Genomic DNA, 17084 nt, shown 5'->3' with positions numbered 1-17084 from the left:
ATCGCATTGAATTTTGATTCCGTGTTTGGACTTACATCGTGATAACGCAACTTATAACTGCCCATGAGTGAATATCGTTTCTTTTTATCTGTTAAATACACAACTTTTTTGAATGTTTGTTCCTGTGATTTGTTAATTGTCATAGCAAAAGCTATTCTATGGGGAAACTGTAAACGTTTTAATACGAATGGCATATCAAGATCTCCTTTGGTGTATAAAGGTTTCTGCGAAAGATGTACTAAACTACCTTTCTTGTTGCCTTGTTCAACCAATTTTGAATACAACTAATCTTGTCCCATTACATAGCCCATCACTCATACATAAATTATGCAATAACATCACATAATAACATCCTTCTTTCAACAGTAACAGTAACACCATCACCCCCAACTGTTTCAGGATAGTCTATTGATACGCATTTAACCAATTTGCCGTGTAACCGATCGACAATTTTCACATTAATTCGTTCAACTTCATCATTCTCGGTGCTAGGATTGCCCGTGTACTCATTTCTTCTGTTGATAACCCTTCGGGATGAAATTCTTCAATAAGATTTGGACATAATAAGTCTTCTTTTATTGGGAACTTAAAGTGAGGAAAAGTTCAAATTTATAAGAATGGAGAGTGCAGGAAATGTGTAACAAAAGCATTCACACGAATGAGAGGTGAGAGGACCGTGGGCATGATTGAAAATGGTTGAGAGGAGGGCGGGACTTGAAAAAATCTCTCGGCAATAGTCTCATCTCAAGATTTTCTTTAATAACAGAGAGATGTGGCCTGTAGGGGGTGTCTCATGGCCCCCAAACTCTTGACACAACTTTACAGAAACATGGTTTTGGTGCAAACAAAATAGTTCTATTTTACAAATACCATTGCACAGGTTTCTTTCTTTTGCTGTCCACAACAATAACACAAGTCTCTTTTGTCTACTCCTCCCAGGTGAGTTTAGTCTGACCCCCATAGTAGCCGGCGTCAAGGAGGAAGCCATCCCGGGTCAGGTATGAGCCCCTGAAAGAAGGGACACCCATCCCCTGCAGCTCCTCCTGTTGGCACCTACAGAGCCTAACAGGGCTGCCCCACGGGACTACAACTCCCAGCATGCCCTGCAGACACATGAATGGGTATACTGGCCCAGGAATACTGCCTCCCAGAATGTTGGTGGAGCATGCAGCCTTGGGAGATCATCTCCCCGTGTCAATCCGCTACACTGGTCTCCCTGCCAGGTAAGAGCGCAGAGGTATTTCATAGCCAGGATGTCAGCCCACCCCTGCCATCCATCACATGGCAAGCAGATGGATTAGCATTTTTGGTGTTCCTTGTAATTTGTTCATAGTGTCGGTTGGCAAGATTGGTATTTCTTGCAGCGAATATGCTGTGTTCATTTGTGACCTTGTTTGCTGAATATTTTCCTGGAAATTCGCTGTGTGATTGGCTTAGTGGAATATTATTTTTCTGAGTGCCCCATGATGCTTTGCAAGGCCAGTCTGACATCACAGAGCTGCAGCAGCCATGCACAGGACTTTCAAGCATACATAATGTAAGATCTCAGCCTGATCTGCTTTGCGCATCCGTGATGTCACAACCCAATTCAGCTGATTTGCATCCCAAATGCAATTAAATAATAAAAAAAAACCTTGCAGTACTTTAATTTGAGGGGTACATTAGCTGACCATAATGAGAATATTATGAGTTCTACCACTAGATATAATACTGATTCCTGTAGGACTGCTTAGTCTCTCGCATAGCACAACATGGCTAATTATGCAAGCACCTCCCCTACAAGTCACAACAGGCCTTAAAGGAGCCCCCCTCCCTCTCCTCACGTCAAAATGAGACCCTGTAAAATAATAATAATAGAAAGATTTATTACTATTTACAAGGTGTTTCTATCTTTTTGATGGAAGAAAAAAGTGGGCCGTATCTGTACAGAAACAAAATGGACGTTCAAACTGTGCCTGGAGTTGCGACTTCAGACAATGCAACAAGCCAGTCCTGTGTTGTCACTTCATAGCATGGTCAGATTGGAACTCTGTGAGAGCGATGATATACAGTGAATCCGGAAAGTATTCACAGCGCATTACTTTTTCCACATTTTGTTATGTTACAGTCTTATTCCAAAACGGATTAAATTCATTTTTTTCCTCAGAATTCTACACACAACACCCCATAATGACAACGTGAAAAAAGTTTACTTGAGATTTTTGCAAATTTATTAAAAATAAAAAAATTGAGAAAGCACGTGTACATAAGTATTCACAGCCTTTGCCATGAAGCTCAAAATTGAGCTCAGGTGCATCCTGTCTCCCCTGATCATCCTTGAGATGTTTCTGCAGATTAATTGGAGTCCACCAGTGGTAAATTCAGTTGACTGGACATGATTTGGAAAGGCACACACCTGTCTATATAAGGTCCCACAGTTGACAGTTCATGTCAGAGCACAAACCAAGCATGAAGTCAAAGGAATTGTCTGTAGATCTCCGAGACAGGATTGTCTCGAGGCACAAATCTGGGGAAGGTTACAGAAAAATTTCTGCTGCTTTGAAGGTCCCAATGAGCACAGTGGCCTCCATCATCCGTAAGTGGAAGAAGTTTGAAACCACCAGGACTCTTCCTATAGCTGGCCGGCCATCTAAACTGAGCGATCGGGGGAGAATGGCCTTACTCAGGAAGGTGACCAAGAACCGGATGGCCACTCTGTCAGAGCTCCAGAGGTCCTCTGTGGAGAGAGGAGAACCTTCCAGAAGGACAATCATCTCTGCAGCAATCCACCAATCAGGCCTGTATGGTAGAGTGGCCAGACAAAAGCCACTCCTTAGTAAAAGGCACATGGCAGCCCGCCTGGAGTTTGCCAAAAGGCACCTGAAGGACTCTCAGAACATGAGATAGAAAATTCTCTGGTCTGATGAGACAAAGATTGAACTCTTTGGTGTGAAAGCCAGGCGTCACGTTTGGAGGAAACCAGGCACCGCTCATCACCAGGCCAATACCATCCCTACAGTGAAGCATGGTGGTGGCAGCATCATGCTGTGGGGATGTTTTTCAGCGGCAGGGACTGGGAGACTAGTCAGGATAAAGGGAAAGATGACTGCAGCAATGTACAGAGACATCCTGGATGAAAACCTGCTCCAGAGCACTCTTGACCTCAGACTGGGGAAACGGTTCATCTTTCAGCAGGACAACGACCCTAAGCACACAGCCAAGATATCAAAGGAGTGGCTTCAGGACAACTCTGTGAATGTCCTTGAGTGGCCCAGCCAGAGCCCAGACTTGAATCCGATTGAACATCTCTGGAGAGATCTTAAAATGGCTGTGCACCGACGCTTCCCATCCAACCTGATGGAGCTTGAGAGGCGCTGCAAAGAGGAATGGGCGAAACTGGCCAAGGATAGGTGTGCCAAGCTTGTGGCATCATATTCAAAAAGTCTTGAGGCTGTAATTGCTGCCAAAGGTGCATCGACAAAGTATTGAGCAAAGGCTGTGAATACTTATGGACATGGGATTTCTCCGTTTTTTTATTTTTAATAAATTTGCAAAAACCTCAAGTAAACTTTTTTCACGTTGTCATTATGGGGTGTTGTGTGTAGAATTCTGAGGAAAAAAATTAATTTAATCCATTTTGGAATAAGGCTGTAACATAACGAAAGGTGAAAAAAGTGATGTGCTGTGAATACTTTCTGGATGCACTGTACATTGCTAGTTTGTGGCCATGTGTTGTATTTTATTCTGTGGTTATCTTTCTGCTTGTGTTGTTTGAGGCACAATGGCACAGCTGTCATCACTGCTACCTCACAGTGATAGCACAAGTCACTATTTGGTCACCATCATCGGTCCAGCATAGTTCCGAGACTCTTCCCTAGCCCTCTGGGACACTATAAAGGCCACCGCACCATTACAATCCACTCCAGACTTCAGACTTCAGTTCCTCCATCCCCTTTGACTTCAGGGCATTTTGCGGAGTTCGGTGAAGCTCCAAAACATTTTTGTCATTTTGCAAAACTCACGGCGCAACAAACTCTGTGGAACTCGCTCATCACAATTTGAGTGTTTACAAAGTGCGGCCCTGTGAGTTTTACGCGACTCGCGTTTTGAGCACAACGGATGCCTGCATTTCCTGTCTCTGAATCTATGAACGAATCGGTCCTTAATTAGGTGATCAAAAATCTCGTCTTTTGATAATCCGGTATTTCTGTTATCTTTCTGCCACGGCCCCTGCTGTCGGTGATGCTACTTTTGTGTAGAGCCCACTCGTGCTCCCTTACATGGGGTTATTTTATGGATTACAGTCCCACGCACAACATAATGAAACCAACCAACCAAACCTTCATGGGATGTGGGAGGAAAATGAAGAAACCCTGAAAACTCAGGGGAACATGCACACTCAACACTAACGGTGCTCAGCCCTGGGTAATGTAAAACTGAATTCAATATGGTATATACTTTATTAGACTGATTGTGTGGGAGGTTACCAGAAACGTTTTGTGCTTCAGGAAGAAAGGGTAATCAAAACAGAACACAGATGGCAAACCCATTGAATAGGCACTCGGAGATCCATAGTGCACCTTGGCCAGTGGTTTTCCCCAGCTAGCCCTATAAACGACATTAGAAATCTTGCTGCATCGCATTTAAACAAAACTTGAAGGTCATATTTTATGTCTTGGATCTGTAAGAATACTTCACATTTTGGTTAAAAGACCTGCAAGCAAAATCAGCCCCTCTGATAGGTAGTAATAGATGAAATAAAGGGAAATGAGGACTCCCTGAGAAGTGATAAGCAAAGAACCAGGGGGTCTTTCTAGTCATGGGACTTGATTTCCCAAAGCATTTTGACAGAGCGTGATAGGAGTTTCATTTGAGGGGCAGCAAAGTGGCGCAGTAACAGTGCTGCTGATCTACAAAAAGGAGGAAACCAGGGTTCAAGTCCCAATGCTCCCTCCATGTTCTCTCTCTGTCCATTTGGGTCTTCTCCAGGTGTTATTGTTTCCTCCCACAGTCCAAAGACATGCAGGTTAGGTGGATTGGTGATGCTAAACTGGCTCCTATTATGTGTCTGTGTGTTCACCCTGTGGTTGGGTGGCACCATGTCCAAGGATTGTTCTGGGGCTTCCATCATATACCTGCTATGATCGGCTCCAACATTCCTGTATGGATGGATGAGTTATCCTTATTTTAAGTTTGTTTAACAACTTATTCTGGTATCACAGTGGTTAGTTCTACTTCCTCACACGCCCAGTGCCCGGGGTTTGAATTCTGTACACTGGCATTACTTGAATGGACTTTGCACATTTCCCAGTGTCCACGCCAGAGTTAAGTGGACAAGTAATTTCAGAATGGCCTCTGTCTGAGTGTAGCTAGTGATAGACTGGCAACCCATCCAGGGTTGGTTCCTGCCTTGTGTCCAGTGCTACTGGGAATGGCTGTGAGCCACCTTCACTCACACTGGGCAAATGTATCCATCCGTTACTGGGCCCATAGCCCGAGCATATCCTGGCAACAATGGGTGCTATGGCAAAATCAGTCCTGGAGAAGCCACCAATGCACTGCAGGGTACACTAACACACCTGTCCATGCTAACACTTAACATGGCTAATTTACACTTTACAATTAATATCATTAACACCATCAATTTGCTTTCCAACTCACTTATCCATTTCAGGGTCAAAGGAGCTGGCACTTATCTCTTGTTTGGACAGCTCTGTTGAGGTGAAACTGCCATCCACAGCACCTGGAGGAAAGTATTCACCAACCACATCTTGTCTTTTCCCAGCAGACCAGAGGATGAGTCCCAGAATGTCATAGCCCCAGAGTTCCTGCCTCTTCCACCCCAGGAGCTATTTAAAGATTGAAGGCACTGGAAGTCGATGTCCTTTCTGACCAAACTTGCTTAACGAGAATGATGGAGAAGCTCATTTTCCAGATGGAAAGCACACGGGATGTGAGATGTTATCTCCTCAAACCTTTTCATTTCATTTTCATAACTTTGAATTAACCAGGGTACCCTAACCCTTCATCATTTTTTTTTGCTTTCATTTATTGGTAGAATTAAACCCTACAGTGCAAGGTTGGGTACCAAGTATTGATGGTTCACCAGTCTATCACAGGGCACATTCTCATAACTGCCGAAATTCAGTCACTAATGGCTGGTTCAAAGTTTCCGTGAAAAAAGTTTACTTGAGGTTTTTGTAAATTTATTAAAAATAAAAAAATTGAGAAAGCACATGTACATAAGTATTCATAGCCTTTACCATGAAGCTCAAAATTGAGCTCAGGTTCATCCTGTTTCCCCTGATCATCCTTGAGATGTTTCTGCAGCTTACTTGGAGTCCACCTGTGGTAAATTCAGTTGACTGGACATGATTTGGAAAGGCACACACCTGTCTATATAAGGTCCCACAGTTGACAGTTCATGTCAGAGCACAAACCAAGCATGAAGTCAAAGGAATTGTCTGTAGACCTCCAAGACAGGATTGTCTCGAGGCACAAATCTGGGGAAGGTTACAGAAAAATTTCTGCTGCTTTGAAGGTCCCAATGAGCACAGTGACCTCCATCATCCGTAAGTGGAAGAAGTTTGAAACCACCAGGACTCTTCCTAGAGCTGGCTGGCCATCTAAACTGAGCAATCAGGGGGGAGAAGGACCTTAGTCAGGGAGGTGACCAAGAACCCGATGGTCACTCTGTCAGAGCTCCAGAGGTCCTCTGTGGAGAGAGGAGAACCTTCCAGAAGGACAACCATCTCTGCACCAATCCACCAATCAGGCTTGTATGGCAGAGTGGCCAGATGGAAGCTACTCCTTAGTAAAAGGCACAAGGCAGCCCACCTGGAGTTTGCCAAAAGGCACCTGAAGGACTCTCAGACCATGAGAAAGAAAATTCTCTGGTCTGATGAGACAAAGATTGAACTCTTTGGTGTGAATGCCAGGTGTCACGTTTGGAGGAAACCAGGCACCGCTCATCACCAGGCCAATACCATCCCTACAGTGAAGCATGGTGGTGGCAGCCTCATGCTGTGGGGATGTTTTTCAGCGACAGGGACTGGGAGACTAGTCAGGATAAAGGGAAAGATGACTGCAGCAATGTACAGAGACATCCTGGATGAAAACCTGCTCCAGAGCACTCTTGACCTCAGACTGGGGTGACGGTTCATCTTTCAGCAGGACAACGACCCTAAGCACACAGCCAAGATATCAAAGGAGTGGCTTCAGGACAACTCTGTGAATGTCCTTGAGTGGCCCAGCCAGAGCCCAGACTTGAATCCGATTGAACATCTCTGGAGAGATCTTAAAATGGCTGTGCACCGACGCTTCCCATCCAACCTGATGGAGCTTGAGAGGTGCTGCAAAGAGGAATGGGCGAAACTGGCCAAGGATAGGTGTGCCAAGCTTGTGGCATCATATTCAACAAGACTTGAGGCTGGAATTGCTGCCAAAGGTGCATCGACAAAGTATTGAGCAAAGGCTGTGAATACTTATGTACATGGGATTTCTCAGTTTTTTTATTTTTAATAAATTTGCAAAAACCTCAAGTAAACATTTTTCATGTTGTCATTATGGGGTGTTGTGTGTAGAATTCTGAGGAAAAAAATGAATTTAATCCATTTTGGAATAAGGCTGTAACATAACAAAATGTGGAAAAAGTGATGCGCTGTGAATACTTTCCGGATGCACTGTATATAGATTAGCATGGGGTCCCTATGCTCATGGAGCAACTACCCAGCGTGCCCATGCGTTAAGACGGCTCTGCTCACTGGTGATTCCAGGAGCCTCTGGAACCCATAATTTTCAATAGTCATGTATAGAGATGAGCCAGGCAAATGAGGACAAACACAACGTTAAGCAAGGGGTTGGTGCAAAAGTGTCAAGTGCTTTTATTAAAAACAAACAAAGTGTTCGAAAAGTGCAGTGCTGCATTCATTAAATAGTTAAAGAAATAATCCATAAAATTAGTGATGTCCATGAGTTCAAATCAAATAAATAATCCAAGAAATAAAAACAGAATAAAACCATGCAATCATTGGGTTCTTTCGCTTATCCTTCCTGAGCCCAGTGCATCTCTTTCTCTCCATCTACCCAGACTCACGCTGCTCAGGTTTTGCAGCTGGCAGAGCTCGACATCACCAGAAAAACGCTGAACTTGCAGTGTTCAGAAGCAGTCTTTCTGCACCTGAGACAAGAATTTCTTCTATTAGCTCACGTTGTAAAGCGACCACTTCTGAGCCAGACATTACGAGTTTGCGGCTGACCACTGGCAGTTCACCACAGTGCAAATCGGGGAATGGAGATGCTTCGTGGTGTGAATCCACAGCAATACACTTGGCGACGAGGATGGAATTTGCACAGTGGACAGGTGGAGTGTAGTGGTGACGTTGCACAGAAAAAGGTGCAGGGTGAGAGAGAGAGAGCTCTGCTGCTGTCACCAGGAAGCAGTCTCTGCATGGTAGAGACAAGAACGTCCTCCATTAGCTCACGCTGTAAGGAGACCACTTCTGAGCCAGATGTTGAGGGCTCACGACTGGCAGATCACCACAGTGTAAACCTTCAAACTGAGATTCTTCATGGTGTGAATCCACAGCGATGCACTTGGTGACGAGGATAGGATTTACACAATGGATAAGTGGAGTGTAGTGATGACGATGTGCAGAAAAGATTTGGGCTGAGAGAGGGAGAGCTCAGCTGACGTCATCAGGAAGTGCTCCACTCGCAGTGTTCAGGAGCAGTCTCTGTGTGGCAGAGACAAGAATTTCTTCCATTAACTCATATTGTAAAGAGACGGCTTCTGAGGCAGACACTGCAAGTTTGCGGCTGACCACTGACAATTCATCCCAGTGCAAATCCTCAGGCTGAGGTGCTTCATGGTATTAAGCCACAGCAATGCACTTGGTGACGAGGATGGCCCCCCACTCCCCTTAAAGAGATATCCTCCAAGACAACCATTCCCTCAGACATCTATTCCAAATGGAGTCAGCGCGTAAAATATGTAGCAACTGTTACAATATGACTATCGAAACTCTCACTTTATGCTTCTCCTTGATTGAAATAAGAAACATTAAACCATCACCTGCTCTGGGGTGGCACACCTGGGTCAACTCCGGAGCAACCGAAGGTTGTTAGAAGAAATCACATACTAAGTAAAGATGGCCTGATCAAGTGCAGCTCTGGTTAAATACAGATGTCTCGGGGACATCTCTCAGCAGGGTCGCTCACACAGAGATGCACATAGTCCTTTTTGTCACTTTTGTCTTCTTTGATGTTTCATAGATGGTGGAGGTGCTGCAGTAACGAGCTTCAGAAATGCAGATGACTTGAAAATCTTTTAAAGATTACTAACACATTATGAGACATTTTTTAGAACCCTCTTAATGCTCTCTGTGTGAAGTTTGCAAATTCTCCTCAAATATTTGTCTGGTGACGCTGGTTTTCATTCCTGATGTTGGTTGAACTGGTGACTTGTCCAAGATTGGTGCCCGCCTTGCACATTGACGCTGCCAGGGTAGGCGTTCCGCCATGTGCAGAATTCCATTCACGGCAAGCGGTTTCCAAAGCTGTGCTTCAGAAGCCAAGGAGAGTTTAGCTTACCATGGACTCTGAACTCAGTGAGATACACAGTTGGCACGGACAGAGGTTCTCTTTGATACTTGGAATGCCTAGGAGTCAACTATAAACCCATTATTTTCCTTAAAAGTTTTTCCACCGACATTTTGCCATTATTTATAACAGAAATGGAAATGCGTGGGGGAAACAGAAAGAGCAAGTTGTTCAGGACTTGAGGAAGTACAATTATAGCTAATCGTTTTACTTCTTTCCAATCCATTTAGCATCGCTTTCTGGCATGGAGGCAGAAGGAATATAACAAATTAAAGGCGCACAGATTGCAGAGCCAAAAGTGAAAAGAAAAATGTAGGGACAAAAATAAAATGAAACAATTTGCACCAAAAAAGACACCCATCATGAAATAGAATTGGAAGGAGTGGGATCTCCGCTTGTAGGATAAGATGGCACATGTCTCAATGTGAGGGCACCCTTAGGTGGACGGTCCAGAATTTGCTGCTTGGTGTTGCTGTGGTTAATCACAAAACCCTGCATCCTGGAATTTGATCAAACATTTGAAGTAGTGTTCAGGTTCAAATTTGAAAGGACTTTTGTTATGTTGCGGCCTTGTGTTAAAATCATTTCCATTCATTGCTTCCCAGCACTGAAAACCCACAGAATGACCAAATGAAAATAGGACTTTAGGAATTCTTGCAAATTTTCAAAATAAAAACTAAAATCTCACATTGACACAATTATTCAGACCCTTTGCTATGACACTGGAAATCTGCGTCAGGTGCGTCCCATTCCATCAATCATCGTTGAGATATTTCTACACCTTGTCTGGAGTCCATCTGTGGTCAATTCAATTGACTGAACCTGATTAGGAAAGTGGCCTGAACTCCCAAAGAGTTCAGTTTTTGTCTCACCAGATCTCACTTTTCGCCTCTTGTTCTCAGACTCCTCTAAACTGTCACATACATGCCTTTTACTTAAAAGTGGCTTCCATCACCAAGCTTCACTGTAGAAATGGAATTAGGCAGGTAATGAGCAGTGCCTAGTCTTCGTCTGACGTAATGCCTGCCCAAAGAGTGTTTGTCTCATCAGACTAGATGATATTTTTCCACATGCATGCCGAGTCCTTTCAACTATCAAATGCCTTTCACTCAAGAGTAGCATCCATCTAGCCACTCTACCATAAACACCTGATTGAGGGAATGCTGCTGAGATGGTCGTCCTTCTGATAGGTTTGGCCATCTCAGCAGATGACTTCTGAAGCTCTGTTAAAGTGAGCAATGGGATGTTGGGTACCTCCCTGACTAAGGCCTTTTTTGCCTGATTACTCAATTTGGCAAAACTATCAACTCTAGGAAGAGTTCTGGTGGTCCCTAACATCTTGAATTTCCCAATTTCTGAGGCCACTGTGATCCTGGGACCACTCAGAGCTTTACAAATGGTTTAATTCCTTTGCCCTGATCTGTGCCTCATCACAATCTGATCGTAGAGGCCAACAGAGAGTTCCTTAGACGTCATGGGTTGGTTTTTGTGTCAACATGCAGTATGAATTGTTGGACCTTCTATACAAAGGGACACGTGTGCCTTTCTAAATGATGTCCAATGGTTCCACTGGCAGACTCGAATCAAATTCTAGAAACATCTCAAGGATTATTAAAGCCAACAGGATTCACCTGAGCACAATCGGGAGTGAAGCAGCAAAGCTTCAATAAACCTAGGAATGAGGGATTTCAGCTTTTGAATTTTAATAAACTAGGGGGCTCTGTCCCCCACTCGCTTCGCTCACCAACCCCGGGGCTGGCACTATGCACTAACTACTTCACAGATCTGCTGCTCGCGTATGGGGATGCAGATGTACAATTTAAACAGATTGTTATTTTCATGGGAATTGTTACATATGCATAATAGAACTATTTTACATTACCGTAGTAAAAAATAGTAAAACGTAATAAATTGAAAGAAATTTATCTTTCATGTTCCCTGCCTTGTGCCCTGTGTTGGCTGGGATTGGCTCTAGCAGACCCCCGTGACCCTGTGTTCGGATTCAGCGGGTTGGAAAATGGATGGATGGATGGATGTTGTGTTAGAGGTATTCGTTGCGTTATACATTTTTGTTCTGTTTGGCTTTAAAATTAACACGCAAATACTTTTTAAACTTTCACTTTTACTGTAAAACTTCAGTAAAAACAATTTTTTAATTAACTTTTCGTCAATATCGCATTGAATTTTGATTCCGTGTTTGGACTTACATTGTGACAACGCAACGTACAACTGCCCGTGAGTGAATTTTGTGAATTTCGACTGTTTGTCCCTGTGAATTGTTAATTGTCATAGCAAAAGCTATTATAGGGGGAAACTGTAAACGTTTTAATACAAATGGCATATTAAGATCTCCTTTGGTGTCTAATGTTATCCATGGAAGATGTACTACATTACCTTTCTTGTCACCTGTTACCATACATCCTTCTTTCAACAGTAATTTAGCCAGTGGAAGACCAGACGGTGTTAACAGTTGTAGATATTTTACGGGATATTGTAAGTTGATGTTTTCATCTTCTGCACGATCGCCACCAACTGTTTCATCACAGTCTATTAACACGTGTTTAACCAATTTGCCGTGGAACCGATCGACAATTTTTATGTTAATTCGTTTGACTTCATCATTCTCGGTGCTAGGATTGCCCATGTACTCATTTCTTCTGTTGATAACACTTCGGGATGAAATTCTTCATTAAGATTTGGACATAATAAGACTTCTTTTACTGGTAACTTAAAGTGAGGAAAACGTAAAAATTTATAAGAGCTGAGAGAGCAGGAACTGCAGTGTCTGATAAAAGAATTCACACGAATGAGAGGTGAGAGGATCGTGGGCGTGGCTGAATATGGTTGAGAGGAGGGCGGGACTTGAAAAAATTCTCTTGGCAATAATCTTGTCTCACGGGACTTGAAAAAATCTCTTAGCAAAAGTCTTATCTCAAGATTTTCTTTTATAATAGAGAGATGTGTACATCTTTCTGAAAAAGTGTTATGTTTATCATTATAGGTTATTAAGTGTAGATCGAGAAGCAAAATAACAAGTTGATCCCATTTAATATAAAATCTATAACATCATAAATGGTGCAGAAAGTGAAGGGGTCTGAATACAATGTGCAGTATATACAGAATATATCTACGGTATATATAGGAAAAGTAAAAAATGTAAGATAGATAGATAGATAGATAGATAGATAGATAGATAGATAGATAGATAGATAGATAGATAGATAGATAGATAGATAGATAGATAGATAGATAGATAGATAGATAGATAATGAAAGGCACTATATAATAGATAGATAGATAGATAGATAGATAGATAGATAGATAGATAGATAGATAGATAGATAGATAGATAGATAGATAGATAGATAGATAGATAGATAGATAGATAGATAGATAGATAGATAGGACATCTTGTGCATGTGGCTGGAAAGCAGAATACTTGGAGAAACCCCACATGGAAAACAAGCTAATTACACTCAGCCAATGAGCAGGCACAGAAATGACCCCAGAACTCTAGAGGTGAGAAGCGGCAGCACTAACGTCTGTGCTACTCCTAAATAAAGATTAAATTACAGGCTATGCATATTCTATATTTTAGCTCCTAACTAATGATGCAATTATGGAAAGTATTTTCAATCCGTATACATTTAAAGAACATCAGTGAAGTTGATAGTTCAGTTTTCTACTTAAGACTGTAGATATTTTCCATTCATTGCACGCATTTCGACATTTTTTCGGAACCGCCAAATAAACAAAAGTTAAAAACTCACGTCATGTTTTCAGGATCGATCGCACAGGCTCCCACCGCTTTTGTGACATTGATGAGAAGGGCCTGGTTGGTTCCAGTCAGAAGGGAAACGAGAGGTTGGATGCCGCCACATTTTCTAATGATGGCTCGATTAGACTGTTCCTGGGCGCACTCCCCCAGAGCTCCCACCACATTAACGAGAACCTCCTCAGGCTGGTCAGTCAGTAATCCTACTAGAAGGTCTATTGCTTTGTACTCCTGAAATCTAAAAAGAAGAATACATTAATTAGTCATCTTTCACATTATAGTGATAGCCCATTAAAAAAGGCTGTAGTAAACAGAGTGTTTTATAAATAAGACGTTTTTATTATGTACATTTGTGAAGGAAACCTTTACTGAAGATAATTTGTTTTTCCAAAACACAGTGAAATGGTTAAATGAACTCTTTTGTTTCTGGTTGGAGACCAGTCAGTGACCTTCTGAGGGTTACATAGTGAGTTTTACCAGCAATGGTGTAGCCTGATGCTTAAGTGGGGCTTAGAAGATTGTGTTGCAATGTGGACATCTTCCTCTCTGGCTTCATTAAACTGACAGCACAGTCACATTGTAATCTCCATCACCAAGGAAACACACCTGTATACCTGTTTATCTATACAATTTCCTATTCAACCAATCAAACGTTTGTCCCAATAATTGGGGTCAAAGTTCTTATTGAACCTTCTCCAGCTTGGTCCTGCACCTCCTCTCCAGTTAGACCCTTTTCCTTCAGATCTACTTTTACTTTATCCATCCACCTCTGCTTCACTTTCTCTTTCCCTGGACTTCCATTCCCATCAGTCTTTTGCCCGCATCTTCATTGTCTCTCGTTATCACATGTCCATACCACTCTAACCTGCTTTCCTGGTCTTTCTTAGATATCTCCCCTACTTTTGTTGTGCATCTGATTTTCTCATTTCTTATTCTGTCCTTGTTGTAACTCCAGTGGCGGACATCAGGAGGCCATGCCCAGCTGGGACGCCTGGAAGGACCCAGAGAGGTGGGTCCTCTCCTGGGCCATGAGAGGGCAGCCACCCTGGTTTTTATGGGGGCCACAGGAACGGAGCATAGAAGCTCAACCCTATTGGGGCTTGTGGTCACCACAGGGGGGAACTCGCAGAATTGTGGAGCCCTGGACGTCAGCACTTCCACCACACTCAGAAATGCTGATGGAAGGAATTCCAGGGACACCCGAAGTGCTTCCAGGTGCTCATGCGGCACTTCCGCCACACCAGGAAGTGCCGCCAGAAGATTGTCAAGGAGCACTTGGAACACATCCGGGTGCTTATAAAAGAGGCCGCCTTTCTCCACTCGGGAGCTGGAGTCGGGAGGAGGAAGATGAAGCTTGGGAGGAGAGGAGTAAAGGCGGAAGGAACACGAAGAGTGAAGGAAGGAAGGCACTGAGTTTGGGCGGATTGGAGCACTGTGTTGGGTGCAGGACATTTATGCAAATAAAGAGTGTGTGTTTTTGGACATTCAGCAACTGTCTGTCTGTGCCCGGGGGCTGTCTTATCACACTCCACACATCCATCTTGATATTCTCATTTCTGTCACATCCAACTTCTTCTCCTGAACTCTCTTTACTGCCCATGTCTCAGCTCCATACATCATTGCTCATCTTACGACTGTCTTCAAAACCTCACCTTAACTTTCGCCTACATTCTACGATCACACAACACTCCTTCCAGCTGTTCCATCCACACTACACTCCATCTTGGACTACCACGGATCCTATTTGAGTATCACTGCTGACCACGTGCATTCTTTCATGGACTCATCTTACTCATCTTCTAACGGCTACTTCCAGCATGACAATGCACCACGTTACAAAGCCAAAGTCAACTCAAACTGGTTTCACGAACACAACAAAGAGTTCAATGTCCTTTAGTTGCCTTCAACCCGACAGAACACCTTTGGGATGTGGCAGAACGTGAGATTCACAGAAACTGCGTGATGCAATCACATCAACATGGACCAGAATGCTTCCAATGTCTTGAGAACTCCAAGCCACAAAGAACTGAGGCTGTTCAGACTGTAAAAGGAGGCCCTACCTAGGATTAGCATGGGGGTCCTAAGAGTTTGTTTAGTGAGTGTACGAGGGGATACCCAAAAATAACCGGAATCTGTACCTGGCATGCAATCTCGACTTAGTTGTGAACTTCGCCGCTAGGTGTAGCACACTTACAGTATTCTGTGACAGTCTGCCCAGTGGCGTTACTCTGTATTATTCACACGCCATTCCGTGTCGTTTTTTCTTGGTGCTTATTAAATGCATTCTGCGATTTTTGTGATGTGTGATCATAAAGAACAGCAAGTCTGCGTTGAATTTTGTCTTCTCTTAGGGAAAACAGCTGCTGAAACTGTAGTGATGCTTTAAAATGCTTTTAAAGAGGGAGTTTTACGTAAAACACAGGTCTACGAGTGGTTTTCACGTTTCAAACGAGGGGAAACTTGATCACCTGAAGACCAACCAAGATCTGACTGACCTTCCACAATTAGGAATGACGAAAATCTTGAAAAAGTTTGCAATGCAATTTACAAGAGATCTCCGAATTGACATTGTGTGTCTTGGAGTTCTTGCCACCCTCCCTACTCGCCTGATCTTTGCTCCGTGCGACTTTTTCTTGTTCTCGCATATGAAAAAAGAACTCAAAGGAAAGCATTTTTGTACCGTGGAGGAAGTTAAAGAAAAATCACTGCAGGCCTTGGACAACATTCCTCTTCAGCAATTTCAAAAATGTTTCCACCAGTGGGGAAAACCATTGTGACAAGTGCATTCATTCACATGGAGAGCACTTTGAAGGAGACTAAAGTTTAAATAAGTAAAAATTATTAAAACAATTTTTTTTTTCAGTTCCGATTATTTTTGGGTACCCCCCTCGTATGTCAACTGAAGTTCAGATGTACATTGTAAGAATATCTGCTATAACATTCGTCCATTTCCTGACTCCACTTTATCTGTTACAAGGACCAAGAGGAACAGGGGTTCTCTTGAACATCAGGTACAAGACAAGCACCAATCCTGGACAAGATGTCGGTGAATCGCAGTACGAGTTCCCTCACACACACGCTGAACCAATTATCAGCTGTCCATCAACCTAACAAGTAATCAGTGGGGCATGGAAAGAAACTGGAGGACCAGAGGAAACCTACAGGGACCGAAAGTGCAGATCTCGGCCGAGACCCACACTGCACCTACAGCATGCCATGTAAAACAAGTTCTTTAATTACGATAATTAAAAACTGTTATAATTGAATGGGAAACACATTTCTCCTCGTGAATTTGTTTCTGACCCCAGCAGCATGAAGCAAAACAATGAATGACAGCATTTTGGAGAAAAAGGAACAATTAAAAAAAAAAAAAAATTAAGACGGAAACAAAAAGACAAAAAATGTGTCTATTTTTGTCTTTTTTCATTAAAATCCATATTATTTAATGATTAGTTCAATCATATTACAGTACCTGATGGTCCAAGAGAGGTTTTAAAAGCTAACAATAATGTAATTGATAAGAGTAAAACAAAGGCAGCCTAGTCAGAACGTTAATGTACAGAAAGGCCTGGCTGCCAAAGCCAGTAAATGATTCCAGGAAGGTAAATCATTAGAGGTTTACTGAATTATGTCTTTTTAAATCAGAAACAGATATTAAATAATTGGTGCTACTTTGTCTTGAAACAAGCTGTTTTAAAACGACATATTTCTTTTTTTTTTTTTGGTGTAA

The 17084-nt window shown here is 42.8% G+C and overlaps 1 protein-coding gene across 1 annotated transcript in view; it reads right to left on the bottom strand.

The window, feature by feature from the left end:
- The window catches only part of odad2 (outer dynein arm docking complex subunit 2), a 194351-nt gene that overhangs the window by 53493 nt on the left and 123774 nt on the right, over positions 1-17084 (bottom strand). The window contains exon 15 of the mRNA XM_028804347.2: positions 13350-13592. Within this exon, the coding sequence (XP_028660180.1) occupies positions 13350-13592 (243 nt within the window). The remainder of the gene's footprint in view (positions 1-13349; positions 13593-17084) is intronic.

This window comes from Erpetoichthys calabaricus, chromosome 6 (genome assembly GCF_900747795.2).
Source record: "Erpetoichthys calabaricus chromosome 6, fErpCal1.3, whole genome shotgun sequence".
In the NCBI taxonomy this organism is placed as follows: domain Eukaryota; kingdom Metazoa; phylum Chordata; class Cladistia; order Polypteriformes; family Polypteridae; genus Erpetoichthys; species Erpetoichthys calabaricus.
The sequence above is the reverse complement of the archived record's forward strand: the minus strand, read 5'-3'. Positions and strand labels throughout refer to the sequence as shown.